General features: G+C 47.7%; 1 protein-coding gene across 1 annotated transcript in view; it reads right to left on the bottom strand.

The window, feature by feature from the left end:
• LOC134042005 (serine/threonine-protein kinase pim-1-like) overlaps window positions 1-26,885 on the bottom strand; it is a gene marked incomplete at its 3' end in the record, with an annotated part of 28,717 nt that extends 1,832 nt beyond the window's left edge. The window contains exons 1-4 of the mRNA XM_062489078.1: window positions 26,858-26,885; window positions 7,704-7,813; window positions 7,127-7,249; window positions 905-1,000 (exon numbers count right to left, since the gene is read on the bottom strand). Of these exons, the coding sequence (XP_062345062.1) occupies window positions 905-1,000; window positions 7,127-7,249; window positions 7,704-7,813; window positions 26,858-26,885 (357 nt within the window). The remainder of the gene's footprint in view (window positions 1-904; window positions 1,001-7,126; window positions 7,250-7,703; window positions 7,814-26,857) is intronic.
• Window positions 26,886-27,743: the final 858 nt, after the last annotated feature.

Genomic DNA, 27,743 nt, shown 5'->3' with positions numbered 1-27,743 from the left:
TCGGTCGGGGCCGGGCCAGCGCCAGGGCCCGCGCCAGGCGGAGCCAAGAGACGCTGCTGCTCCACCACCGCCACCAGCGCAGCGAGGAGCTCGTCCACAGGCTCTTGAAAAGGTGCCACAGGCGGTACGGACTGAGCCCCGCGGAGGCGGCACCGCGGCGTGCCCGACAGGGGCGGGCAGGGGGCCGGCTCGCCCACGGCCGCCTTGCGGGGCGCGGCATGAGCCGGGCTGGGAGAGGCGCAACAAGGACGGGACCGAACGGGATCACAGGGAGTCTGAGAGGGAGAAGGGCACGGAGGGCGAGCGGGAACTCGAGCAGAAAACCGATCGAAAAACCGATCGAGAGAGGCGCTGCTGCTGCTGCTGCGGAGCCGCCGGAGCGCGCGGCCGTTCTGCCGTTGCCTCCGCGAACCCAACGGAGGAGCCGCCGCGCGCCCCGTGGAACACAGGAAGCAAAGTAAGAATAAATGAAGCTAATTCCTATTAGAGAAATAGCCAAATAAAGCAGTGGAGGAGTAAAGAAGACTGTTGGCTTGTGGCTTTCTTGTTTGAGTGAGATGAAGCATTTTGTGGGGAAGAATTGCCTCTTCTGACAATTTTGCCAGTGTGGGCTGGAGCGGAGCTTTTAAATTTCAAGTAGCAAAGAGAAATCGTGTCAGTATTGTCATCCCTTTTCATTCTGTGCTGAGACACTTGCAGGCTGCCCAAAGACATCGTCTGTGTTATGAATGAGCACAAGGGGCCATATTCCGGTTCAATTTTAGAGAATTTATTAATTATAAAAGAAAAAGGCAAATGTCAGCGCTGGGTGGCAGGGAGTCCGTGCTCCGAAAAACTGCCACACTTCTTCCTAGAGTTCGTCTCTCTTAAGTCCTCCAGTCTCCGGGTTCGTGATAGGCCTTGCACACGTTCTTCCGGTTGTTATGGTGTCTTCCGTTGTCTTTGCTGACCTCGCATGTCTTCCGTCGTCTTTGCTGACCTCGCAGTACTCTTTGTTTCCCTGGGAAATACTGAGACGTCTGGTTATTGAGTCAAGCTTAAACAATCAGTAACCACCTACCTATCTGTTTACATAGTAACTAGACTGCATCAGGTTTCAAGGCTATCTATCTATCTATCACAACGAACCAAAAAGGCCTTCAATCTCTCACAATCCCCCCTTTTTCTATTTTCTTATTTTTGTTCGTTGTATCTTTGGAGTTCCCTTCGGTTGAGCTCTAGGTGGTCCTCAGTTCTTACGCTATTTAGGGGCTCATATTTTGCCCGTACCAGCATAAGGTGGGCAGCTTCCAATCTTCCTTTTACTATATTGATTAATTTGTTAAAAATGCAAGGACCAAATGTTAACCCAGTTATCAGTAAAATTAGGGGTCCCGCTATGGTTGATAAAAGAGTAGTTAGCCAAGGGGAGTGATTGAACCAGGATTCATACCAGCTTTGTTGAGCTTCTCTTTCTCTCTTAAGTTGTTCCAGTTGTTTTCGAAGCTCAGCCATGGTATCTATAACTATACCAGTCTGATCCGCATATGTACAACACTCTTCCCGTAGGGCCACACATAATCCTCCTTGTTGTAAGAATAGAAGGTCTAACCCCCTACAGTTTGTAATACTACTTCTGACAGAGATCTTACTGATTTTACTAAACCATCGATAGCCTTTTCAATTCTACTTAGATCTTCATCTACTGACATTCTTAGATCCTTCATCCCCTGTTGTTGATTTACTAGGGATGCTACTCCAGTTCCAACCCCAGCTCCCCCGATGCTTAACAGTATTGCTACAGTGAGGGCTGTGAATGGCTCTCTCTTGACTAAATGATGTTCCGGGGTGATATGCTGTTCATACACATACTCCTTTGGGTGATATGAGATTCGGGGGATAATTAGAACTTGTATGCAATACTCATGTGTCTTGTTAAAGTTGTTAATCGCTAGACACGGGGTAACTCCCAGAGTATTGCAAACCCATTTAGTATTTGCAGCTGGAATTATCCATGAGGCTGGTTTTCGGGGTTCAGTTATGGACATTTTTACTTGACAAAGGATGTCCTTGTCCCTGGGTACATTGCCTATGCACCTGCCTTTTCCTCTTACTTGTGCCATTGATATTCCGGGAGTATTGTCCCTCCCCTTTTTCCACAAGCATTCCCTAGGGTTTGTCCCATTAATACGTTTTGATTTTGCAGCAGATCCCAAAGCCTCATAGAACGGTGGATTTACTATATAACACAACCAACAACCCTTGGTTAAATTCAGATAGGTGTTATTTAAGATCCCAAACGTGGCCTGCATTATTTTCCAGAGAGAATTATCTTTCGGGGTAGGTTGGGTTATGGGCCAGCTCAGAGGCTAATTCTCTTCTCTAGAAGTTTCGTTGGTTATCTCATTTGTATTGTTCCACCCTACTCCTTTTTCTCCGATTACTGGGTTGGGTCCTATGGCTATTGGGTCATGTGGGATGGATTCCTTCTTTATCAGAATATGCCCCCCTCTGTCTTTTCCGGGTTCCCATAGCCTCACTCCCCAGAACTTCCCTGTTAACCAAGCAGGATCTTGGGGTTGGGTGACGTTGAGGTAAATCCATTTACAATCTCCTGCATATGTTACTACCCCCGATGGATCTGTCCAGGGGTTTTTTTTTACATCCATGTGGACCCCTCTCTACCTTTAAGAATTTATCTGGATTCTCAACTTTCCATCCCAGGGAAATAGTTTCGCAACCCCAATATCCACAATAGAATTCTCCGGGATAATTACAATATCCTTTTCCTGGATTTGATGCTGGGCACATGTAGATTACTCCTCTTGGTATTGACCAAGCACCCCCGGCACCCCATCTGTCCAACAATGGTTCTAGAGTTATATTGAAACTGGGAGCCCCTGAGGTAATCCGTGTTTGAATCGATGGGTCTGGTCTCTCCCATTTTGCTAAGGACCACTTAAAGGGTTCATGCGATGGTTCTGCCCCATATGCTAACATTACATTCATCCATATTATACATCCCCTTAGAACTAGGTGATATTCACTGCCAGAATAAATTTTTCTTTTTTATCTTTGCTCCTACTGTTTTTCCTTTGTTACCTCCTCTCAAACCCTGTTCCTTTGAGGTTTTGAGTGCTGTATTCATGCTTCTTTTATTCTGGCGGATCCCTCTTTCCCCACAACTCATCCCTCTGCCTCGCCCGTCGACTCGGTTGCTACGAGCCACGGGGTAAGCCATCTTCTCGGCAGCAAGGATGTTCTTCAGGGGCAGGATAGGCTCTTCTTTCCCACTTTCTCCTTTTGGAGTTCCAATTTATTCCCTTTAATGGTGGAATATCGCACCTGAGTTTCTTTTCTCTTTTTCGGCACTTTACCTCTAGGATGTCCACAACGAATGGAACAAAGGGCTCGTTAGGATGGCAACAATAAAGGTCAGGGTTTACTCCCTTTGAATATACCTGCCACCAAGACGCAGATCCTACTTTCAACTCCCGCGCTGCTACCTTCTGGTTCAAGACCCAGGTAGTCAGCTCCCGTTGTTCTTCCCAACAGGGTTGACACACACTCCTAGGAGCCCTCCCTCTCTGGCAGTGAACCCACCACAGTTCTTTACAAATTTTACAAGAAAAACACACAAACGGATAACAGTTACAATCTAACCAGCTACACTTTACTCTTATGTCCCTATGATCTACGTGCCCTTTTCCATTCCACAATTGAGATTTATATTCTAGTCTAATAGGTCGATAATAGGGTTGTTGAGCAAAATCTTCTAAATATTTACAGTATCCAGGGGGCTCTGAGTGTCCAATTAATTCTTTTTGCAACACCCAGTTTTCCCCCACCCAAATGTCTCCTGAGTCCATTCGGCAATATCTTGAAGTTTAGGTATCCCGGTATTCCTTAGGATTGTGTTTTTCTCTTTAGAGTCAACTTCAAATCCCCAGCTGTGCCCTTTACTTCCCAACCAGAGTCTTTAGCGAACTTGGGTGGGTCCACTGGTCCTTTTATTCGGCTCGCGTGGGTCCACCTTCTTTCCGCGGTTCGTACTGCTGTATCTGTTGTGAGCAACACCAGGTAAGGCCCTTCCCACTTGGGTGTTATTGGATTTTCTTTCCAATTCCGGATCAATATCCAATCTCCGGGCTGCACCTGGTGTAATGCAAGATCCAGTGGTGGTTTCTGGGCCCACATTCCTTTTTCCCACAGTTGTTTCTTAAACTTCATCAGGGTTACTAGGTACTTGTTAATGTATTGTTCACTAAGGTTTGGGTTAGTCTGTACCTCTTGTAAATCATATGGCATACCATATAACATTTCATATGGGGAAAGCCCCACGTCTGCTCGTGGTTGAGTTCGGATATTTAACAAGGCCAGTGGGATGCATTTTACCCATGATAACTTAGTTTCTAATACTAGTTTAGTAAGTTGTTTCTTTATTTCTCCATTCATTCTCTCTACTCTACCTGAACTTTGGGGATGCCAAGGGGTGTGCTGTTCCCATTTTATTCCTAATGCATCTGCCAATTCTTGTGTTATTTTGGATGTGAAGTGGGGCCCTTTATCAGAGTCAATGGTTTCAGGTACCCCATATCTAGGGACTATTTCCTCCAACAGGGTCTTTACAACCGTCTGTGCCGTTTCCCTTGCCGTTGGAAAGGCTTCCACATAGTGGGTGAGGTGATCTACTATTACTAAAAGGTATTTGATCCTTCCTACTTTTGGCAATTCAGTAAAGTCTATTTGTAGATTTGCAAAGGGTCTTTTTGCCAATGGTCTTCCCCCATGAGGTAGCTTCCTAAGGTTACTCCGGTTCACTCGTAAACAGATGGGGCATCTTTTAGTAATATGCTTGGCCATATCGTGGAGCCCGATACTTATAAACCTAGTGGCAAAATGATCCACTAACCCTTGGGCTCCCCAATGTGTTTTCTGATGTAGTTTGTATAATATTCGTTGGGCCACTGCCCTAGGTAACACTTCCCGTCCATCCTCTAATACCCATTTTCCTGACTCCTCTTTAACTCCCATTTTCCTCAACTTTTCTTTTTCTCCATTGGTGAAAATTAGGTTAGTCTCTTCCTTATTGTGTACTCTCTTGTTCTCTTGCCCCCCTTTTTCTTTTAGGACCATTTCCTTCATCGCTGCCCGTTTTGCTTCTTGGTCTGCAGCGTTATTTCCTCTACTTCTGAGGTCTATGCTCCGTTGGTGTCCTTTGAGATGAACCACAGCCACCTTCTTAGGTCCCCTTAAAGCTTGTAGTATTTCAATTATTAGTTTTTGGTGCTCTAGGTCTTTTCCCTGCGAATTGATCAAACCTCTTTCTTCCCATAATTTTCCAAAGGTATGAACTACCCCAAATCCGTATCTGGAATCAGTGTATATCGTTCCCTCTTTTCCCTTGAGGAGTTTTAAGGCTCTTAATATAGCATATAGCTCACATGCTTGTGCAGTCCAGGACTTATCCAAAGTGCCTGCTTCTATTACTTGCAGGTCTGGACCTCCTACGATTGCATATCCTGATCTTCTTTTTCCTTCTATTACTCTAGAGGATCCATCTACGAATAACCTTTCGCCATCCTCTAATTCCTTCTCCTCCAGATCAGGCCTAATTTTTGTTTGTTCTTCTATGGCAACTATACAGTCGTGGGTTAAAGGCTCATACTCCGGTTCCCCGTATAAAAAGGCAGCTGGGTTTTGTAATGTGGTAGTCTCTAGGGTAAAATTGGGTGCCTCTATTAAAATTCCTTCATATTTTAAAAGCCTTGCGTCAGAGATCCATTTGTCTGCCTTCTGCTGCAGTACACTCCGAATGTTATGGGGAGACATTACTCTGAGACTACTGTTAAAGGTGATTTTTCTAGCTTCTTCCACTAATAGAGCACATCCTGCTACAATTTGCAAACATGTGGGCCACCCCCTGCTTACCGGATTTAAAATTTTTGACAAATAAGCAACTGGCTTCTTTTTCCCCGCCCAATCCTGAGTAAGCACCCCGAATGTGACCCCCTCTTCTATATTCACAAACAAAGAGAATGGTCTTTTTAGATCCGGAGGGCTCAGGACTGGGGCATGGATCAAATTTTCCTTTAATTCTTGGAACTTGTCCGTGTCTTCTGGGTTCCATTTCATCAGCCCTTCCTGTGCTAATTTCTGATACAGGAATCTGGCTTTGCTACTGTAATTTTCAATCCACTGCCTACAGTATCCAGTGAGTCCCAAAATCTGACGAATTTGTCTCTTATTCTTTGGTATTGGTAGTGACACAATTGCTTGGATCCTTTCAGGGTCTATTTTCTTTACTTTTCTCTTTTTTTTTTTTTTTTTTTTTTTTTTTTAAGTAATGTCCCAAATACGCATTCCCTCCCTCTTAATCATATTCTTTTCCTCTGCGGTAAATAAAATGTTTAGAATGGGCTGTAACTCTTCCCATGTGTACGTGTTTGGGCCTAAAAACTGATCCACTCTCTCGGCCACTCCCAGTGGATCCTCTAATAAGTGTCCCATCTCCTTTTTAAAGTCTCTAACATCTCCCGAACTAAGGGGTACTGATATAAATCCTATTCCTGCCTGTGGACCCCCCCTTGGCATCTCCCTCAGAGGATACAACCCTTTCCGAGCCCTGCTCCGAGTTGTCGGCCCGGTGTAGTCTGATTGGTCTGAATCAGATTCCTCCCCTGAGGGTGCATTAGGACCCGCTGCTTCCTGCGCTTGGGGAGGAGGCACATACGGGGGAGGGGCTATAATCGTCTCCTCGGCCCGACTTCCCTTTCCCTTTTCTTTATTTTTCTTGGATTTCTCAGTCAGCTTAAAAATAAATACTTCTGGGCGGCCTACCCACACCTTTGCGTACTCGCTCTCCTCTATACAAAAGGTTTCTTTGTATTCACCCAAATATTTGGTTTTTGTTTCACCCAGTCCTCAGAGGACCCAAATATTGGCCAAAACACATTTTTTGAAATTTCCTTTCCACCCCACACCTCCACACAATAATGTATCATCCTAGCCTTATCTTTTCCTTCCGTATTTGGAAAATGTTCCCAATTATCTAATAAAAACCCAAAGGGACTATCTCTTGGTAGGGGTGGAAGTTTAATCTCTGCAGGAGGCTTACTCTTCCCCTGCCCCATTTCTTCCGGAGTACCTTCACTCGCACACAAAATATCGCTTTCGCTTCCCCTGTTTCGTGGCCCAAGCCCTCGCGGGTCAGTGGGAACCGCACTACTAAGGGTCCGCACTCGCTTGGGGAATCCGGCTGCCAGTTCCCCTCTCACACACACATCGAGTCACCGTACTCCGGGATCCCGACCCCGCCCGAACGGATCCCGTATACTTACGCGTCCTGCGTCTTCGTCTGGACTTTGTGCACAAATTTTAAGGGGTCTACCGGGCCCTCTTCCCTTTGCCTTTGCCTTTTAGGGTTTTAGGTTCGTTGGTCGAGGCGAGAGAGTGAGCTCCCGTCCCCCCGGGACCACCAACAAAGGTGGGGCGCGCCTTCCCGCAAGGGGAGACCCCCCCCCCCCAGTCTCGATCCGAGTCACGGCACCAAATTGTTATGAATGAGCACAAGGGGCCATATTCCGGTTCAATTTTAGAGAATTTATTAATTATAAAAGACAAAGGCAAATGTCAGCGCTGGGTGGCAGGGAGTCCGTGCTCCGAAAAACTGCCACACTTCTTCCTAGAGTTTGTCTCTCTTAAGTCCTCCAGTCTCCGGGTACGTGATAGGCCTTGCACACGTTCTTCCGGTTGTTATGGGGTCTTCCGTTGTCTTTGCTGACCTCGCATGTCTTCCGTTGTCTTTGCTGACCTCGCAGTACTCCTTGTTTCCCTGGGAATTACTGAGACGTCCGGTTATTGAGTCAAGCTTAAACAATCAGTAACCACCTACCTATCTGTTTACATAGTAACTAGACTGCATCGGGTTTCAAGGCTATCTATCTATCTATCACAACGAACCAAAAAGGCCTTCAATCTCTCACAGTCTGCAATATGGAACTTGGACCCAAATGGATTGTTAAGTGTGTCTGGATGTCACCAAATCTATGGGAATGACAAAAACTCTCCAGCAATATTTTTAGTGTTAGAGAATCTAGGAACAATGATATTCTGACCACGATGTTGTTCTGGCCAGGATGTGAAACAGAAATAATTTAATCCACACGTAGCCCTGGTGTGCACAGAAATTTTGTTTGTTTATTTCCTGTCAGTGTTAGTGGCAGAAGCATCCATTGCTCAGTTTGGGAAGGCTGACCCCTGACATGGACTCTCCTCAACTGTGTCTCTGCCTCTGACACTAGAGAACACTGAGTGCCTTGAGAGCTCGTGTTGCCTGTGGAATGCTCCAGCTGACAGCCACCAGAAGCTGTGGACGTTCTTTTGGTATCTGATGCAGAAAAGGAGTTCTCCATAATACCATGCTACTTAAACCCACATTGGGATGCGGCTGTGTAGTGGCTCACCATGGAGCAGATTGCCTGCTTTGTCACTGCCAGCCCTGCTGATGCTGCAAGGGACCCTAGTGTATCCCATGCCTGTTTTGCCTGCAAGCAAAGCTTGCCTTGCCTTAGTAGTGTGGAGTAAATAGAGAAGTAATAAAATGGACAATTAAACAAGTTACTTTGGAGGAGATCCTCCTGCTTTCACACATCAGCCCTGCACCTCATGCTCCGTATCCTAGTTTGAATGGACAGGTGTGTGCTAGGGAAAAAGCAGGACCTTCCCTTGAAATGGAGAAAGTAAAATCCTTCCCACTGAGTCAGTATAATTTTGAAATCAAGAGGTTCTCAGGGAAAGATAGGGGGACAGGAAGAACAGTTCTCTACTAAATATACAACAAGGCCAATCTAAACAACAATAACTATGAAATTAACAGGAACCCAGTCACAGTTCCTTTGGTTGTGTGCTCTTTTCCCCCCTGGTGCAGTTACCATCGCCATTGGCAGTGAGCTCTGGCAGGTTCCCAGTGGACAGGGCAGGTGTGAGGATCCCTGCACAGCTGCAGGAGAGCTGGGGGTGATGGCAGCTGTGTCCCAGATGGGAAGGGTGGAGGAGAGACTCTGCTCACGAATCCTTGGAGCAATGTCGGTCCCGGTGCTCCAACAGGATGCTTGGAGATAGCAAACTGAAGCAGGACAGCATCCTGGCAGGGGTGTGAGGTCCAACACCAGAAGAGGCAGCTCCTGGCACTGGGATGGCGCGGTGAGGTTTTCCAGCTGCCTTCCTCCTTCCAGAGCCAAAAAGGGGTGAGTACCAGTAACTGCCCCCCCACCCTCCTTTACCTGCTTCGAATCTCGTGGCCTTGGCCTCCTTCCCCACACTGGCCCCGCCCTCCCAGAGAAACTCACAAAATCAGGGAGGCTCTCCCTTCCCCATCTCAAGGTCTCAAGGACCTGGCCATCCTTAGCATGTCAATGGGAAAAAATATAAAACTATAAAATATAAAAAACAAAATATACCACCAAAAATATACACAATAAAAAATATAACAGCAAAATTATTAAGATAGAATCAAAATATATTTATTGAAACCTACAGATAACTATCAGAATATATGTACATCTGGAACTATACAGGCTAATGCATAAATCCTTGTCTTCAAATGCTCTTTGGATAGGCAGCAGCTTCTTCCTGGGCTTGGAGGAAAGAGCTCTTCTGGACAGCAGGAAAGGACTTTGTGGGTAAATGCACAAAAGAATGTCCAGAGAAAACTCGGTGGAAACACAGTAGCCAGGCAGGTCTGCAAAATGGAGACACAAAATGTAACAGAGGCTGCAATGCAAACCTAAAGCATCTGAAGCTCCATATTTCATAGAACACATTTCTTGGAAATTCATAAATAGCTGCACAGGGAAACATTCTCCTACCATCACCCTCTGGAGGCAGGCCAGGGGCACGCCCTGAGCCACTTCCACAGATCGCCCAGGGGAACTCCATGGCCTCTGGGCTGCTCTGGGACAGCAGGGAGCCCAGAGCCCTGTGCTTCCCAGCAATGGCTCAGCTGCACATGCAGCCTCCTGCTCCTCTCCCTGCCCCACAGCTCAGCAGCCCTACAGCTCCACAGGGCACTGGCAGCAGCACAGCTCATGGCAGGGGGCACCTGCAGGGCACAACTGCTCCCTGGCAATGTGCACAGGCTCTCCAGGCTGGCACAAGACCCTTCCTCCCACCAGAGAGCGGCCCAGCTCCCACCTTACCTCTGTGGGAGGCTGAGCCATGCTAGTCCTTCACTTTGTCCTCAATCCAGAGTGTCTTCAGGCCCCTGAGCATGCCATGACTAGGAAGGGCAGTGGAGAGAGCAGGGGCAGATGCACACCCTTCCTGAGTATTTTGTCATTTCTGGCACAGCTAAAAGGTCAGAACCGCAGGAGTCCATCTCAGCACTTGGTCAACTTGCTGGAGAACATCAAGCCTTCACCAGCCCAGGATGCTGGAGAGGTTTTCCTGGACATGTGGGGGCTGGCGGGCAGCACGCTTCTTCAGCTTGGTGCCCATCACCTCGTAGAGGGCAGAGGCGAGCCTGGTGACCACCGTGCGCACATTGGCGCTGCGGACAGGCAGCGCCTTGTTCTCCAGGAAGGACCAGAGCACGGGCAGGGCGTAGCGCTGGACCACTTCAGGGCTCCTGGCATAAACCCCTTCCACAAGCACTGCCGGGACAGAGACACAAGCTTCTGAAACAACAACCTTAATGCAAACAAGGATCCACCTCGAGATTTGCTTCTTGGAAGCCTCTCTGCCTAAGAGCAGCGAAATAGCACACAGAGCCCAACGATCCAGAAATGGCCAAAGCAGCTGATCCTCCCCAAAATAGAACCAACAACACCTCAGGAGTACTGTCTCCAAACAAATACTTGCACCTGTGGGCAGAACTTGTACCTTTACTGGATCATTTCACAACCTGTTTCAACATCAAGAATGACTAAAATGTCAACTTCCCTTTCATTTCCATTAGGAAGTTGTCTAAACCCACACTGAAGATTTGGAAATGCACCATGGAGATTCAATTGAAAGGTTTCTAAGAAAAAGGACAATTCCATCTTTGTGACCCTTGATGTCAAAGTGCCAGAATCCAATCTGGCTCTTCCCTTTGCTCAGTGGCACACAGCAAAGGGCACTATTAGACCACACTTCCAAACTCCAGCCCACCAGACATGGGTGCTGCTTGACAGCTGGATTAGAAACATCAGTGACTAGCTGCTGTCTTTGGCACAGTGCTTTTGTGCCTTCCAACAAACAGCTGCTTCAAACCTCAGAGTGTCTTAGGTAATTACCCAGACCTCATTGCTGTGGCATTTGTGCATCTCCACATTTTAATGTCATTCCCTCTCTCAATGTTAATGGCATTTTTCTTGCAATGTGCACTGCAATAGTAGAATGTAGAAAGAAAAATGCAACACAGATGAATGAAATTTAACCACAACACGAGTGTCTTCTCCCTTTCTCTCTGAAGCCTACTCCCTGCTCAATTTCTGAACTGAACTTTGTCAAACACAGGCAAAAAATTGACAACCAACAGGCTCCTTGCATGGCAGATGTGGCTGAGACATCAAAACCTGAAATGCTCTGGACACCATTCATATTTTCTGATCAGGCAAAATGTTATGCAGTAACCACTTCTTATTCTGTGGTGGAAGAGACTTCATTTTCTCTATGCTCGTAATCCACCAGCAATCATCAACATTTAAACACTTCCTGAAAGTGCCCAAAACCAATTCTGTCAAGCAGGAAAAGGGTTATGGCATCCATTTCAAAATGGATGTTAATTTCAGTTAAAATCCAATTCAAGACATTGGTCACAATGGAACTTGAGAAAACATTGTTTGTTCCCACTAAATCTCAGAGAGAACATCTGCTCTTCCTAAAAGAGTCCTAATTTATGTTTATTTCCTTTATTTGAAGAAGAGATCAAAATATCTCCAAAACTAAATTCCCTCTTCCTAAACATCTACTTTATCCCAATGCCCTTTCAAGGGCTTTTGACATTCTCAATCACCGAACACTGAGCATTTGAGATTGCTGAAGAAGACACAACATCTATGAAACCTTGCATTTAAAGATGCTGGCACACTTAGCAGTGCATTTAGACCCCGTTAAAGCAAGGCTGTAAATCATCTTGTCCACTATATAGAGAGATTATCACTTTTCCATTCCTGGGCTGTTGCTGACATAGCAAGCTCCTCTGAGGAATCAATTATCAGCTGCATTTGTAGCATTTTGGACAGCACTGACACAGGAAGACACTGTTTGCACACCCTGAAATGCTCAGTCCAATGCCACTTTGACAGCACAGGCAGGGAGCCTCAGCACTCTGCTTCTGCCCCTCTGGCCCCAAAGGCTGCCTTGCACCAAATCCGTGCCCCTAATCTGGGTGCTGAGTTTTGACCTAAGCTGTGACCCCCAGGCACTGCAGGGTTCAGTCTCAAAACTTTTCAAGAGCAAGATGAGAATTCTGTGAGGACAAAACAAACGGATTGCCTGAAACAGCACTTGCTACATTTTCCCTAAAGGACCAGAGATGACCCTGAGCTCCCAAGAGAAGAGCCAGGTCGGGTATTTTTAACCCCTCCCTTTCCTGGAGGTGGGCTCTGAGATGCCCCAGTGAGAGCTCGGCCCCAAGGCCGAGCGCCACCCCCGTGCCAGGTACTGCACACCTCTGCAGCAGCCAGGGAAAACCTGCCAAACACAGCTGCCATGGGCATTGGGCAGGAGGGACAAGCTCAGCACCTCCTGATTTGGAGCAGCTACTCTACTGTCTATTGCCAGGAATGCCCTGGAAATGCTCCCTGGGGAGACCTCTTGGCTTAGCAGAGGCCATACCTGTGATACGCTCTGTCACATCCAGCAGAGCTTGGCCACTCAGCTGACTCCATTGGTGGCTGAACTCTTTCATCAGTGCTACTTTATCTACAAGAGAAACACACGTTTCTGCTCACTCTTCTGAGGTCCTAGGAGAAAGGAGAGTGGGGAGGGGAAGGGCAGGGGCAGCCCCAATTTATAAAATCAAGTAATTTTCTGCTGATGTACTTCTTTCCCTCCAGCCTACTTGAGGGGGGGGGGTTAAATTCCCAAAGAAAACCTCTCCGTTCACATTTGTCAATGCAAAGTTGTCTGCTGGACCGGGAGCTGTGTTAAACATTTCAGATCAAGGACCTCAAGAGTTCAATCACATGTAAGCAGTGAAAAGGTTTTGAACTCCAGAGCAAACAGGAAGAAGCCCAGACTTGGGATACACAAAGGCACAGAGTCAGGCAGTTCAGGAGTTCGCAGAGCAGCTGAGGTGGAGAAAGTGGAAACTCCCCTTGAAGATCTGCCTCTTCAACACTCCATTTGTCAGGCATATTTCTCCCGAGCAGCATTTTCAGTGCTGACATAAATCTCTGTGACAAAGGAATTTAGAGCAGTCCTTGCCTGTGTAGGTATTTGCCACAGCCATCCTGCCCCATGAAAACAACATGTGGAACAAGACATCACTGACAGCTGGATTTCTATCTGCTTGTTTTAAGGAAATGCACTTGGTGAATCATAAGTGTCCCATTTGAAACAAGAAGACAAATGGGAAAGGTGGAACGGAGGCAGCTACTGCCTATAATGTGGAGCTTTCCAGGGGGCTGCTCTGCAGGAGTCATGATGGGCCAGTGTCCCTTCATGGCAACAGCAAAGCTATTCATTTGGGAAATCTAATGGGGTCCAAGCAAACTCCAAAATCCCCTTTGCCTCTGAATTGTAGCAAAGCTGTAGTCCAGGACCTCCTCTCCAGACAAGCAGCACAGAGCCAAGGGCTCCTGGCACTTGTGGGAAATGCTGATGCACATTCAAGCCTCTTGGGGGACTGGTGCCTAAGGACTGCACCCCCACAGCTTCTGGTGGATGTCAGCTGGAGTGTTCCACGGGCAACAAGAGCTCTCATGGCACTCAGTGTTCTCTTGTGTCAGAGAGGCAGAGACACAGTTGAGGAGAGTCCATGTCAGCCTTACCAAAATGAGAAACGGATTTTTCCAGCGCTTTCACAGCTGCAGCATGAACCCCGGTATCCTTTGAGTTCAGGCTCTTTAGTATTCCTTCCACTAAACGGACAATCACGGGGTTCAAGGCATCTTCCAGGATGGCTATCATTTCTGCCAGCACGTCCAGCGCCATCTGCTTCACTCTCTTGTGCGTGTCAGATATTCTCAGGACAAAATGATCAAAAATCTGTGAAGAGAACAAGCAGCAAGAAAGCTGGATTAAAATGTCCTTGTTTGAAGACGGGATGTAGCAATGATCATTTAGTGCCCAAGAGAGGTACACACCATCTTTACCAAGTGCAATAGAGACAAGGATGGAAACGAGTAGCCACAGTTGTGTTTGTGCAAGACAGGATGGAGTTTGGAGAAGTATCTCTGTAAAAACATTTGGGTTATACCAACCCAGCCTGATACTTCTCTTCCCCATTCAAAGCCATTTTTCATCAAGAGAAGAATTGCCATGCTTTCAGTGGCTGGATTCCTTTCATTGAACCCAGCTGGGAGTAGGAGACAGCAAAGGTTAGGGCAGTGGAAAATTCTGTCATCATGTGATGAACAACATCAATAGGCACCTGCCAGACAAATACAGCTGGACTGAAAGAACTTGTCCTGCATGCTGGACCTGAATTAAATTTGTCTGGGTAAGAGGGACCAGCCTGTCCCAACAAGGCAGGATGTAGTGCCAAGACAGACTGAATTAACTTCATTGCTACAGGCTTGGGAGAGGAGCTGAAGGGAAGGAACAGTGAAGATACCCTACATACCTGGACAATGTTTGTGGTGATGAGCTTGGGGCTGTTTTTGCACAGGTCTAGGAGGAGTGCCACTCCTTCCATCCATGTCTCAAACCCCTTGGCTTCCAGGAGATCATAAAGCTTCTGGAGCATCTCCATTTCATCCACAGCTGGAGGCAACGTGACCTGGACTTTTGGATGGTGTAGGAGGCGTCCATCCGAGGTCGACTTCACCCTGGAAAATAAAACCAAATGATGGCTTGTTGGTGATAATACCTGCAGATAATTGTGAGCAAAACATCCAGAGGTGCTTTACTCATGATGTGATTTCAAGCTAGAGAATCATGAGGCTCTGAAAACAGCATGGACTTCAAGACAATCATTACGGGAGACAATCTACAAATATTATTAATGCAGATATAGGCATTTTTTATCAAAGAAAATTTATAGGGTAAGGAAAGAATCAGTGGCACAGGCCATCTCTCCAGAAAGATTTTCCTGAGGAAGAGAAATGTCAAGCTTGTTGTGTGCTTTGTCACATCTAACAAAAGTGCTCAGTACCGTTGACTAGAAGGAAATGTGGCCTGGGGCTTCTTTGACACATGGCTCCTCATCTTCACAGGGCTCTTGACACATGGGCGTTCACCCTTCTGCTCTTCCATCCCCTACAAGGACACAGAGAAACCCCACCAACATTTAGAATATAGAATAGGAAACTGTCTGCTTAAAAACACAAGTTAGAACCAGGATCACTGCTACCAAGGCTTAGGGAAATATTTGCAAACCTACAGAAGGAAACAGACCAGAGATTCAGTGATGCCAACTCTTTGTTTGCAATAGCCCAAGGCAGGTTATGGGTGCTGCCATAGTGAGCAGCAGTTTAAACTCCCCAATTCATGAGTCTCGAGCATAAATGGCAATAATGGAAACTGCTAGGCACCAAGAGATCTTATAGGAAAAAGCAGAAAAATTAGGACTCTTTGGGGTGGGCCAATTTTGTTGGAAGATGATTTGGTTCAACACTCGCTCTCCCTGTTTGTGCACAAAGGACACGCTCCCTTCTATAACGTAGATAAAAACAATGAAAGTCCCCCCCCAGACAAATGATTTTCCTCTGGATGCTGCTGGATTCACCAAGCTTCTTCCAGCTCCACAGGGCTTGACAGCAGGGCAGTATTCCCAAAAGACAGACGGTAATTGTAGCAATTAGGATTGACTGGGACATCTGCTGCAGTTTTGGAAATTCTCTTGGCACTACTGCTTCCAGTGTCTTTTGCAAAGACTCTGTTCTCCTCAGAAGCACTTTTCTCACTTCATTGCTTTACTGGGAGCAGAGCAGGGACAGCAGGGTGGGGAGTTATGCTTAAATGCAAACCCACTTTCTTCTCTTCCCCTTTCCTCTTTGTGACCAATAGTCAAAATATTCAAAGCCCCACTTTTCCCCTAAGAATATCAGTTCCTTTGTGGTCTGCAGATGAACAGGCTGGGGATTAACAGCTCATTCCCAGGAGCAAAATGATTGAGCAGAAGGGGAATGAGATAAAGACAGATTAGGTATGTTTGATGTCCTATTAGCTGTGGCTATACTTGCACAAAGGAGACATTTCTCCTGCCAAGCACTTACTTTCTTCTTAATTCTTCTCAGAATATCTTCCAGGTCACAGGCAGGAATGGATCGCTCCAAAAGCATTTTACATTTTGGATGATTTATCAACATCTTCACCATCTCCTGTCCATAATGCCTATGGAAGGAAGGAAGGAGGGAAGGAAGAAAGGAGGAAGGGAGGAAGGGAGGAAGGGAGGAAGGGAGGAAGGGAGGAAGGGAGGAAGGGAGGAAGGGAGGAAGGGAGGAAGGATTCCAGGAAGGCAGGATTCCAGGAAGGAAGGAAGGATTCCAGGAAGGAAGGAAGGATTCCAGGAAGGAAGGAAGGATTCCAGGAAGGATTCCAGGAAGGAAGGAAGGATTTCAGGAAGGAAGGAAGGATTCCAGGAAGGAAGGATTCCAGGAAGGAAGGAAGGAAATCGAACAAACAAAGGAAACCTGTTAACAGAAGAGGCTGATACCTTAATGTCATCCTTTGCAATCCTTGCATGAGATGGCATTACCTACTCAGCAAAGTGAGAGAAAAATATCATTTCACTCTGAAACTGTGGGTGTGCTTCTGTGGGATCAAAGGATCCCAGGGAACAAGTGAAACACATCTGTTTTGTTGTCAGATCCCATTAGAAGTACCTTGCTGCCATTGCTCAATAATTTGCCTTCCATTAACTGGCAGAGAATCCAGCACAAAACACCTCAGGCCTCCTCTTGACTATTCCATATGTGTGCAGAGCAGCAGCTAGTTGCTCCTGTATTTTTGGCAGCTATTAATTGAATCATCAAAGTAAGGGGATTTGGGTGGCTTGGGTTGATTTTGCCACTAGGAAACCAGTTTTCCTCAAGAAGAAATTTAGAGGTCATTGAGCCACAGACAACAGCATTCTAGAAAGCTGCAGAAGAGGTTTAGACAGACTGAATACATTAGTCCTGAAATACTTCTAGAAAAGTTTTAAGTTAACAAGAAAGATCTGCTTTGGGTCTTTCAGTGATGAACATGAGGCAACATTTTGGCTCTGTGTTGTGCACCTAAGATCAAACAAAACTGTTTGACTGCCAAATCTGAGCTCTTTTGATCTCAGGAAAGAATCCTTCAAGTCACAGGAAGTTGGCAATGCTCCTTCTTGCTGGACAACCTCAGCTTACCCACTACAGTCATTTCCCCAGGTAATCCAGAGCAGTGGTCACAGCACCAAGGCTGACAGAGCTCGAGAAGTGTTTGGACCATGCTCTTGGGCACATGGAGTGACTCTTGGCATGTCCTGCACATGGCTGGCAGCTGGACTCCATGGCCCCAATGGATCCCATACAACTCCGGGTATTCCATGCCTCTATGGCCCTTATCCACACCGTGAGGTAACTTAATATTTCCTTTCGTTACCACTCTTTTGTGGTTTTACCTTTCTAGACAGACACAAGGCAGTTTTCCTGTGTGAGGAGGTGAAATGAAGATGGTTACCTTGTGTCCTTGTGGCAGTCCTGAGCAAGCGTCCCTGCCGCGTGCGCCAGCCTCTCAGCCCTGGGTGTGCCTGCGAGCTTCGTGACTCCAATTTTCTCCATCAAGGACAGCAGCAGTTGCGCCGCACACTTCCGCACCTGGGCGTGGCGGCTCCTGGCAAGAGGAGAGCAAACACTGGGGCACAGGGAGAAGGAGCAACAGCAGCACAGGCCTTGGCCAGAGCGTGCTCCCTGCCACTGCTGCGGGAAGGAGGCCTGGCTTCTCCCTGCAGCTTCAGACACCTGTAGAAGCTTCTGTCCTCAGAGAAACTCAAATTAGCATTGGACACAAGGACTGTCTGCAAGGAAGACGGAGAAATTCAGTCTCCCTGCACGACCTGATACTCAGTGTCTTTGCCACAATTTCCACTGAGAAAGATAAAAAAATAGATTACATATGAATTCTTTAGAAATGAAAGACCATTCATGCTAACCTATCAGAGGGCACCCATTACACAGAGCTGCAGCAGGACTGAGGCTCATTCCAGCCATTTATCCCCAAATCTGCAGAGATTTGGAAAAATACAGATGCAGAGAAAACACACTGTGGGCCGTGAAGTTGCAGAATATGCAGCAATGCAGCCTGTTTCTTTTGTGAGGATGGGCAAGGGGTACATCTGAATGTTTTATCCTATTGCAAAGATGGGGAAAGTGTGGCAATCAATTTACCCAGATTGTCCAGTTCTAGAGAGTGTCTTTTGATAATTATCAGGCTCAGCACAAACACTTAAGGCAGCATTTGCATCAGCTATTCCATAGTAGTGGGCCTGTGAAGGTGTATGTGCAGTGATTCATCATCTCAAGGCTAACATGAAACACCAGTTTGATTAGAAAGTAGAGCTCTATGGCCAGGACAGTCATTCAGGACTCCTTTTGGCAGGACCTGCACCTGCTGTGCAGGCTGTGTCACAGCCAGCACATTCTCCCCTAGGTGCTCCATACCCCAGCAAGTACCCTCCTTATTTCTCCAGTTAATGGCATCATGAGGATGCATGTTTTTTCCCAGGGCCTCTGTGCTTAGTGCAGTGAAATATCAAAGAGCACTCATAGCTGCAATTGCAATTGTCCCTCTTCCCACAGAAGCACAAGGCTCTATCCTTAGCCTTTGCAGGCACTTGCACTTCCCCACCATTCACCACATCTAGGCAACTCTGACAGACTGGGAGGACTCCAGGAAGCAGCGGGAAGATGAGTCAGAAGAGGTTTAGGTTGCATATCAGGAAAAGCTTTTTCACCCACAGGGTGCCTGGGACACTGGAACAGGCTCCCCAGGGCAGTGGTCAACAGCACCAAGCCTGACAGAGTTCAAGCAGCATTTGGACAACAATCTCAGGCACATGGTGTGACTCTTGGGGTGCTCTGTGCAAGGCCAGGAACTGGATTTAATCATCCTCATGGCCTCGTCCAACTTCCCATATTCTACAGCTCTTTCATTCTGAGAACTCATAGGCTGAGGTAGGGCAGAAATACGGGACAAGAGGAAAGAAATGAGGTGGATTGGAGAATCCAGTCACTGAGTTGACAGAAGATGCAGGATACAGGACCCTTCCCTCCCACCATTCCCATTCTTTCTCTCATCCCTTCCCCCACCTAGAAGTACTCTAGAAGGTGAAGAATATCACTGAAAGAAGAACCTACTTGACTCCACTGTCCAGGAGAGAAGTCATTGCTCGTGCAGGAGTCACATTCTCCACCATGATCCCCAGGGTGTGACTGGCTGCTTTCTCAACAAACTCTGGTGAATTACACATCATGTGCAGAAGGACCCGAGCCACCTCATCCACCTCAGAGTCCATGTCCTTCTTCAAGGTCACAAAGAGCTCTCCCAGAGTGACAATGGCCAAGTAGGACACCTTTGAGCGGAGGTTGGTCACCTGGGGAAGTCATGAGGGGAAACATAAGAATGACCTCGGAAAGAAAACCAGTTGCCTTAGACAGACGACTCAGGAAATGACAACACGTCCCACTGTGTCCAGAGGAACATAAAAGCACAATAAGAGCAGAAGAGCACATGCACAGCATGACACTTCCACTGGCACCAATATCTGGCCTCAGACTTGCATGTAACAGGCCTAAAAATAAGAAATTTCATAAAGTATCTACTTAAGCCTTCTTTAATGTCAACTGCTTTCCCTTTAGGCTCTTTTCTTTGAAACACAAAGAACCAAATTAAAGTAAGGGCTGCTTTCAAACCATAAAGGCGTCAGTCATAAAGATAAAAGAGTCACGTGCTCCTGTTTAAAAAAGCAACACCAGCAGTTGAAGCACTCAGCCAGGAAACAGAAAACACACGCTCAGGCCTACAGACTAATTTGCAGTGTTGAATGACAGCTCGGGCAGAGACTAGGACTCTGAAAATAACATAATTAGAGTATCTTTTTCTGCATTTGCACATTTCATGATAATGGCAGCTCACTCAAAGATGAGTGTCAGATACCCGACCTACCAGTGAATACAACTACATCTACACACAGATCCCATAGAAACCTGACAGACATTAGAAATACAAGATCTAAAAAGAGAAATGAAGGCAGTCTCTGAGCACACATGGAGATGAACAAGCACATAGCTACTCTACACACCATGTATGAAGTACAGGGCACAGTTCACAAGAGTGTTCTCACCTCACTGGTAACTGCCAAGCAAATGTCACGAAGCCTTGAAAGCAGGACTTCTGAATGGGACCCAGCCAGGAGTTTGATGCTGACCAGTCCCTTCTCCTTCATCTCCCTGAAAGGCAAGTACCAAAAAGATGGATTTTTCTCTCCACCCAAGAACTAGGCAGCACCCTCTGAAATTACCAGGCTGGCAGCTCAGTCAAACAATGGGAGGTGCTTTTCAAGGAGTACTTAATGAAATTGTGGAGCTCCTGCCCGCAGGATGTTGTTGCTGTCAAAAGCATACACAAATCCAAGAGACAAATAGAGGGGTTTCAGTGTCTTCATTTGTGGCTCTTTTACAAGACAGCCTTTCTGAAATGTCTGGCCCATGGAGTCCCTATGACACAGTTTCCTAGAAGCTGTGAGACTGGGTCATGCTCCTGTTTCTTGTCACCTCCCTATACCTGTCCCTAAGACACAATCCCCTTGGGCAGTTATTGGGGCATTTTCCTTCTTTTTCATCCCCAGCAGGCAGTTCAGCAATAAAAGTCTGCACTGGCACTCTGGAGCTCAGTTTCCATGCTACAATCCAGGCTTGTTTCTCACTCACTCCACTCCACCTCCACATTCCCCAGAAAAGGAGCAGCAGGGTGTCCCATAAGATTCCACGCCTGGGAAAGAACAGTTGAAACTCTGCCTTTTCCCAGAATCCCCTACCAAAAACAATGCCCACTACAGCAACATGTTATTTAAAAGGTGTAAACAACTCTGTCTCTCAGCACTTGCTCTAGGCAGCCCTGAGCTACAGGAAGGTGTGTGAGGCATCAGGGCTGCAGCACAGGGCTGCTGACCGATCCCATGGGCACCCCTGAGAGTCACCGGGACCCCCCACACCTGCAGAAGCTCTCTTGTACCTCAGAGGACACCAAACAAAAAGGGGGAAGAGAAAGCAGAAGAGAATTGCAAAGCAAATGTGACTGCACAAAGAGATGCATGTGGCAGATTTTTCATGCTTATCCCAGTGTGAATGGAGTCTGTACCCCTGTGTGAATGAAGCATCCAACAGTGAGTTGATGCTAACCCCGACATCACAACCAATATCACCAAAAATTTAACCAGCATCACCTAACATTCGTAGGGTTATCACCTCTGGGCCTCCTTCTCTCTGTGTCTAATTGTGGGACACATGTTGAGTATTGGCAAAACACCTCCAGCCCATATGAAGCAGTGAGAAGAAAAAAGTTGAATTCAAAAAGTCCAAGATTCCTAGAGGGTTTCATTGCTTTCTCCTTCCCTTCTGCCATGAGCCTTTCAGGAGTAAAGACAGGCTGGGGATTTGAAAGCACAAATCAGTCCATTTCTCAGAAAGAGTGACTCCCTGGAGCTGCTTCTGGGACTCACATGCAGGAGGTCACAGGGAGACCCTGTCACCTGCCATTGCTGTCAGCACTGGGAGCAGAGAGAAATCTTACTCAGTCCCACTGGGCCAGTGCCCCAAGGCACCCAAATCTCTACACTCAAAACTGCTGCCATCCTGCTGCTGCCTTCAGCCAGCAAATCATCTCATCCCACAGCTTCCTCTCTTCCCTCAAGATTTCCTTTGCAGCTCCATGGAGCAGCAGGCAAAGCGAGGGAGCAGCACAGAGCGGCAGCAGCTGGAGCACAGCTGCAGACCGAGGCCAAGCAAAGGCTGCTCTCAAATCTTGATCCTCTCACTGCTCTGGAGTGGTTTCAGCAGAGTCCTTTGCCCTCTGGGCTGTCGGGGCTCAGAGGCACTGGCAAGATCCACTTGTAAGCTTCCTTAACGCTAAGAGGGAGACAGAGTGACTGGGGCCTTTCTTACCAGTCATCGCTGCCCAGCCAGGAGAGTGCCTGGAGCAAGGACTGCTGTGGGTCAGCAGAGGCTGTGTCCTTGTGCCCACGCTCACGGAGCAGCTCCTGTCGGCGCTCGGCACCAGTGGCCGTCTGCGAGGTCACTGTGAGGAGAGGGTCAGCCCTGAGCGCTGCAGCCCCGGGCAAGGCACCCCGCCATGGAGCGGCCTGCAGCCCCAGCTCCCAGCCAGGCTTCCATGTACTGCAAACTGGCACTGCCTCACACACCTCCCTGCTGTCTGCCTCCTTGGGCTCCTTGCTTTCTCCCAGCCCCCCCAGCTGGGCACAGCTCCAGGCTAAACCTGACCATTGCCCACACAGTGCCAGCTCCCAAGTGCCACAGGTAGCACAGCCAGCGGCAGGTTCCTGAGGCCGCAGAGCTCCCACTCCCTGCCAGACAGGGACGACCAGTGGGAATGGCTACACCTAGAGGGAACCCCCCAGGGGCCTCTCTTGTCCCAGCGCCCTCATTTCCCCCAGCCCTGAGGACTGAGGCACTCTGCAACTCCCTGAGGAAACTCCTGCAGCTGCCCTGCCACAGCACCAAGCCAAGCCGGAACAACCCAGGCTCAATTCTGGTCAGTTCTCAACGTGGAAGTAGCATCACTTGAAAAGAGCATTCCAATTATTATTCCTTGCTCCCTTCTTTTTATCTCACCCTAGTTGGGATGATAGCACAGGCAACCTTGAAGCACCAGGCAGCCCCTCCTGACTGTCACCTCCTACCAGCAGCCACTGTGTTTGGCTGCAGTGACACAGGAGGCACTGCTTGTTCCCTCTTGGAATTGCAGGCCATGGGATGGTGGCAGCCAGGAGCCATTGATCACTTCAGGGAGCAGCAGCACGACTGCACCAAGGCACTGACTGCCATGCAGAGACAACCCTTACTGGGATAGCAGAAAAGCTGGCTGCAGAGCCGAACAACAGCACAGGCAGAGGGCCCCAATGGGGAGTGGTCAACTGATGGTGGTGGTACTCGTAGGTGCACAGTGAGCACACCCTGGCACACTGCCCCCAGCTCCTCTCTGCACTTACAGCTGTCTCCTGGCACCAGCGCTGTAGTTTGGATTATCAGGATGGACAAAAGCCCGAGCTTAGGCCTTTACCTCTACTTTATTCAGCTCAACTTTCCAATGCATCTCTAAGAACCGACTACGGCAAGACAACCAAGCTGGAGGAACTCAAAAGTGGATTTGGTGCTCATTCCCGGACAGGCTATTGACCAAAGAGCCCAGTTGTGCTGGCTGAGGCAGGAGGCACTTTGTGCTCCTTTTGCAAGGAAATAACTATATGGGAAAAAGCTGCCACAGAGCAGACTTACCTGAGGAGTTGCATGGGACACTGCCTTCCTCTTGGATGATGGGCATAGTGAGCAGTAAGGGCATCTTGTCCTGCTTCCTCAAGACCTTCTTCTTCAAGGCATTACCAGGGTGTTTTCTCTGCACACTGGAAGCTGTGCCATTGACAGCTGCTTGGCTGAGGCCTGCAGGGACCAAAGAGGAGCTTGTAAGTGGAGGGTGCTGGACAGGGTCACTATGGAAAGGGCCAGAAAATTTGCTGGAGCTGGGTAACATCTCTGTGTTATCTCAAAGAACTTCAAGTAGAACACTGGCACGCTAGTATGGGACAAGGATCATACAATCACCCAGGAAAACCTACAACAATTTTGGTGGGAAGGCCCCTTTAACCACCATCTAGTCCAACCCCTGGGAAACGGAACATCTTCATCTGGATCAGGTTCCTCAGAGCCCCATGTAAACTGGCCTTGAACACCTTCATAGATAAATCAACAACAGCTTCTCTGGAAAAACCCTTGCAGCATTTCATTGCCTTCATTATAAAATAAATTCTACCTAATATCTAATCTAAATCTACCTTCTTCCAGTTTAAAAATCAAACTGCAGGGATGCTTCCCCTAAGAAACAAGGAGAAGCCAGTGTTGCTATGCTTTCGTTTTCCTGTTTCAGAGGCAGGCTGGGCAAGTTCCCAAAAGAAAGTGCAGATAAGCTTGGGTGGTGCCCTGGGGCTGAGTGCTGCCCCCGAAGGTCCCTGCTGCCGCCCTCGGGGCAGCGCACACAGCGCTGCAACCAGAGCCCCTCAGCCGGGATTCACTGGGGAATGCTGCTTGCTCCTGGGGCTACAACAGAAGCACTGCCTCAGGGCTTCAGCACAGCTCTACAGTGCCAGCTCCTTGGAGGGGAGTGGCTCGAGAAGGATCTCTGGTCTTTTCATCAGAAGGTGCTGAATTTGGTTTCTTCCAGGTTGCACCTTGGTGGAAAAGCATTCTTCTGCATTCACATTGCCTGGAAGCTGCTCTTCAGAACAGAGTCTGAAGGGCAGGCGACTTTCCAAGACTGAATTTTCTACTCTGAAAGATTTTAGAGGTGAAGGTGGGAAGCTGATACTCTGTTACTAAGTGAGGCCATGGGCAAGACAATTAATGCCTCTGTGTTTTTCTCTGCAAAATGGAAATCATTCCTATGCAGGTTTCCACTCAGATGCAAGTGCAACAGCCCCCCAGTCTGATTGCAACACTGTGCAGAGGGTAAGGAAGAGCTCAAAAAGGACCAGCAGTGTAGACACCACTTACTTGCTTCAGCTGCATCCCTGGGCTCAACTCTCAGTGGAGGCAGCTTTAAGGATGATAAAATTTCATTCCTCTTCTTCATCTCATTCTCAAAAATCTCAGTTTTCTTCTGCTCTAACTTCTTTTCAGCCAACTTGCACAATGAAGAACGAACCTAGTTGCAATGGAAATACATCACAGACTGTAAGCAGAGACACACAAACCAGGCACATCATCTCATTGGGAGCATAGAGTCCACAGAGTGCCACAGACATTAATCCAGCTCCATATGCATTCCAATAGTTTCAGGAGAATGTCTCCCATCCTCACCTTGGCAATTATACACAGTGAGGTGGAACACTTTAGTGCCACAGCCTTACTCTGCTCCAACTGTGACAGGAAACCCTACTTGAAACATGGAAGTCATAGGAATGCTCCAAGACAAAGGAAGAGCTCCCATGAGCAATGAGCAGGCAGTTCAGCTCCTAGAGGCCATGGCAGGAGAATAAAAGCCATGTGCAATATGCAGCAAGGAGGTGTAATTGGCTGATGCTTAACACTCATGCCCAGGAAGTGCAGCTGTTTGTCACTTCCTGGCTTCTGAAAGACTGAGCTCTGAAGGACTCTCAACGACTTGGTCTCTGAGACCAGGAGACCAAAAGGAGGAGGGAGTCATGTGAAAACAATTTGGAGGAACATGGATATTAAGGAGCAGAAAATGTGAGAATGAGAGGGCTGTGAGATACAGCCAGAAAGGTAACCAGGAGACATCAAACTGTCCCGTTTTTATTTTGCAGCCTTGCTTATACTCAACCGTAGCATCTTTGCTTCTCTGCTTCTGAGGGTGCCCTTTGCCCACATTCACTGGTTTACAGTTTGCTCTGCCAATCAGAACTTCTCTAAAATGGCCTTTGCATATAAAGAATGCTTCGGGCATGACCTTGGCACCATCTCCAGGCAGTGACTTTGGCACCACTGGAAGTAGCCAAGCAATTGCTCAGTAGCCGTCAAATATATTCCCAAGACAATCCCCAACCCCCAAGAGTGGAGGATTATGGTTTTCAGAGGCATTTTGGGCCAAGCACTAAACAGCCACTGGAATGGAAGTCTGCTCATCCCTGTTCTTATCCCTTACCTTTCCAAAGCCCTCTCTCAGGTCTCTGTCACTTGTTAGACCAGGACTGGTGGGATGATCCATCTCCTTGAGCTGGCTCAGTGGGAGGCCTGGAACTGGAAGCAAAGGTTCCTGTAAATCTCTGGCACACTTCAATTGCCCAAAAATGTCATGCTTGGCAACAGGCAAGACAGGTTCCAGATTACAGAGCTCTAACAGGGCACAGAGATGGTGCATGAGAGCAGCAAGGTACATATGCCTAGACCCTCTCCCAGTGGATGGGCTCCTGGAAGGAGACATGACATTACTCTGTGGGCCAGCAGACTGAAACCTGCTGCCTCAGCCCCTGGTTGCTGGAGAGCCTCTGTGTTTGATAGAGAAGGGCAGAGATGAAGAATCTCTGTCAAGAGCAATCTCATCCGCCCTTATGCTGATTTTAGTAAACATCTTCTTTCTGGTTCCTAAAAGTAGTCCCAGGTTCTAAACCTGTATGCTTTTAGATCAACATTTTGGGGCAGCAGGGAGCCCAGAGCCCTGTGCTTCCCAGCAATGGCTCAGCTGCACATGCAGCCTCCTGCTCCTCTCCCTGCCCCACAGCTCAGCAGCCCTACAGCTCCACGGGGCACTGGCAGCAGCACAGCTCATGGCAGGGGGCACCTGCAGGGCACAACTGCTCCCTGGCAATGTGCACAGGCTCTCCAGGCTGGCACAAGACCCTTCCTCCCACCAGAGAGCGGCCCAGCTCCCACCTTACCTCGGTGGGAGGCTGAGCCATGCTGGTCCTTCCCCTTGTCCTCCTCCCTGGCAGTGACCCTGGGGACAGCGCTGCTCAGCTGCCTCTGCCGGGGCTCCTGGGCCAAGGCCCCCTGAGCCGGCCGGGAGCCCACACCTCCATTCCCAACGCTGGGCTTCCGCATGCAGGTCTCCAATCTGAGCAATTCATCGTTTTTCCTTGGGAGCAGAGGCATCCCAGCTCCTGTCACACACCAAGAGCTCTTTCCCTTCATCCTCTGGTTTTGTGTCGTAGACTCAGAAGGATCTGTAGATCAAGTACAGGCAAAGAAGTGAGTTAATTGAACTCACTCCTTTACAATCAACTCATCTAATGGGTAGCGAATTCAAACTTTATTTTTTTGACTGCAAACATTTGTTGTTTCTTTATTTTTCATGAATCTAGCATAATTTGAATTTCTCTGAACAATGTGGAGCTGGCAAGCCAGGAGAGATGGGTTCTATGCCTGTTGCCTCCCCACTACTCCAGGAATCATTTCCTTCCAAAGAGTTGGAAACTCACACTGGCCTCTGGAATTTGACACTGTCTAGGAAGTGATTGTTTTCCAATCCTGTTATCAGGGCCATTGTTTCTGTAACTCCCACTCAATTCTATTTTAGGTTTTACACTTCTGTGTTTTCTTTATTTCTCTTTCAAAAAAAGGAATTGCTGGTACACAAACTTTGGCACCACATGTTACATGCAAAAGAAGCTTTGCTTTCCCAATTAGATGTCCTCAGGAATATGCAAGCCCCTCACTGAAGGGAATAAAGAGATCATCCAGAAGTTTCACTTTTGTTCTACTTCACTCTTGGAGGACTTTATTCCCTACCTTCTTTCCTGCAGAAACACCCAAGCCCAACATAGATATGACCTGTCTCAAAACATTTCTGATCACGGCCGATACTGACAAATTAGATTTTGTCTAATGGCAGGTCATTCTCAAATACTCTCCAACACAGCTCTTAGAACTATTTCTTTACATGGCTTCACAGGGGATAAA

This window comes from Cinclus cinclus, chromosome 3 (assembly GCF_963662255.1).
Source record: "Cinclus cinclus chromosome 3, bCinCin1.1, whole genome shotgun sequence".
NCBI lineage: Eukaryota > Metazoa > Chordata > Aves > Passeriformes > Cinclidae > Cinclus > Cinclus cinclus.
The sequence above is the reverse complement of the archived record's forward strand: the minus strand, read 5'-3'. Positions and strand labels throughout refer to the sequence as shown.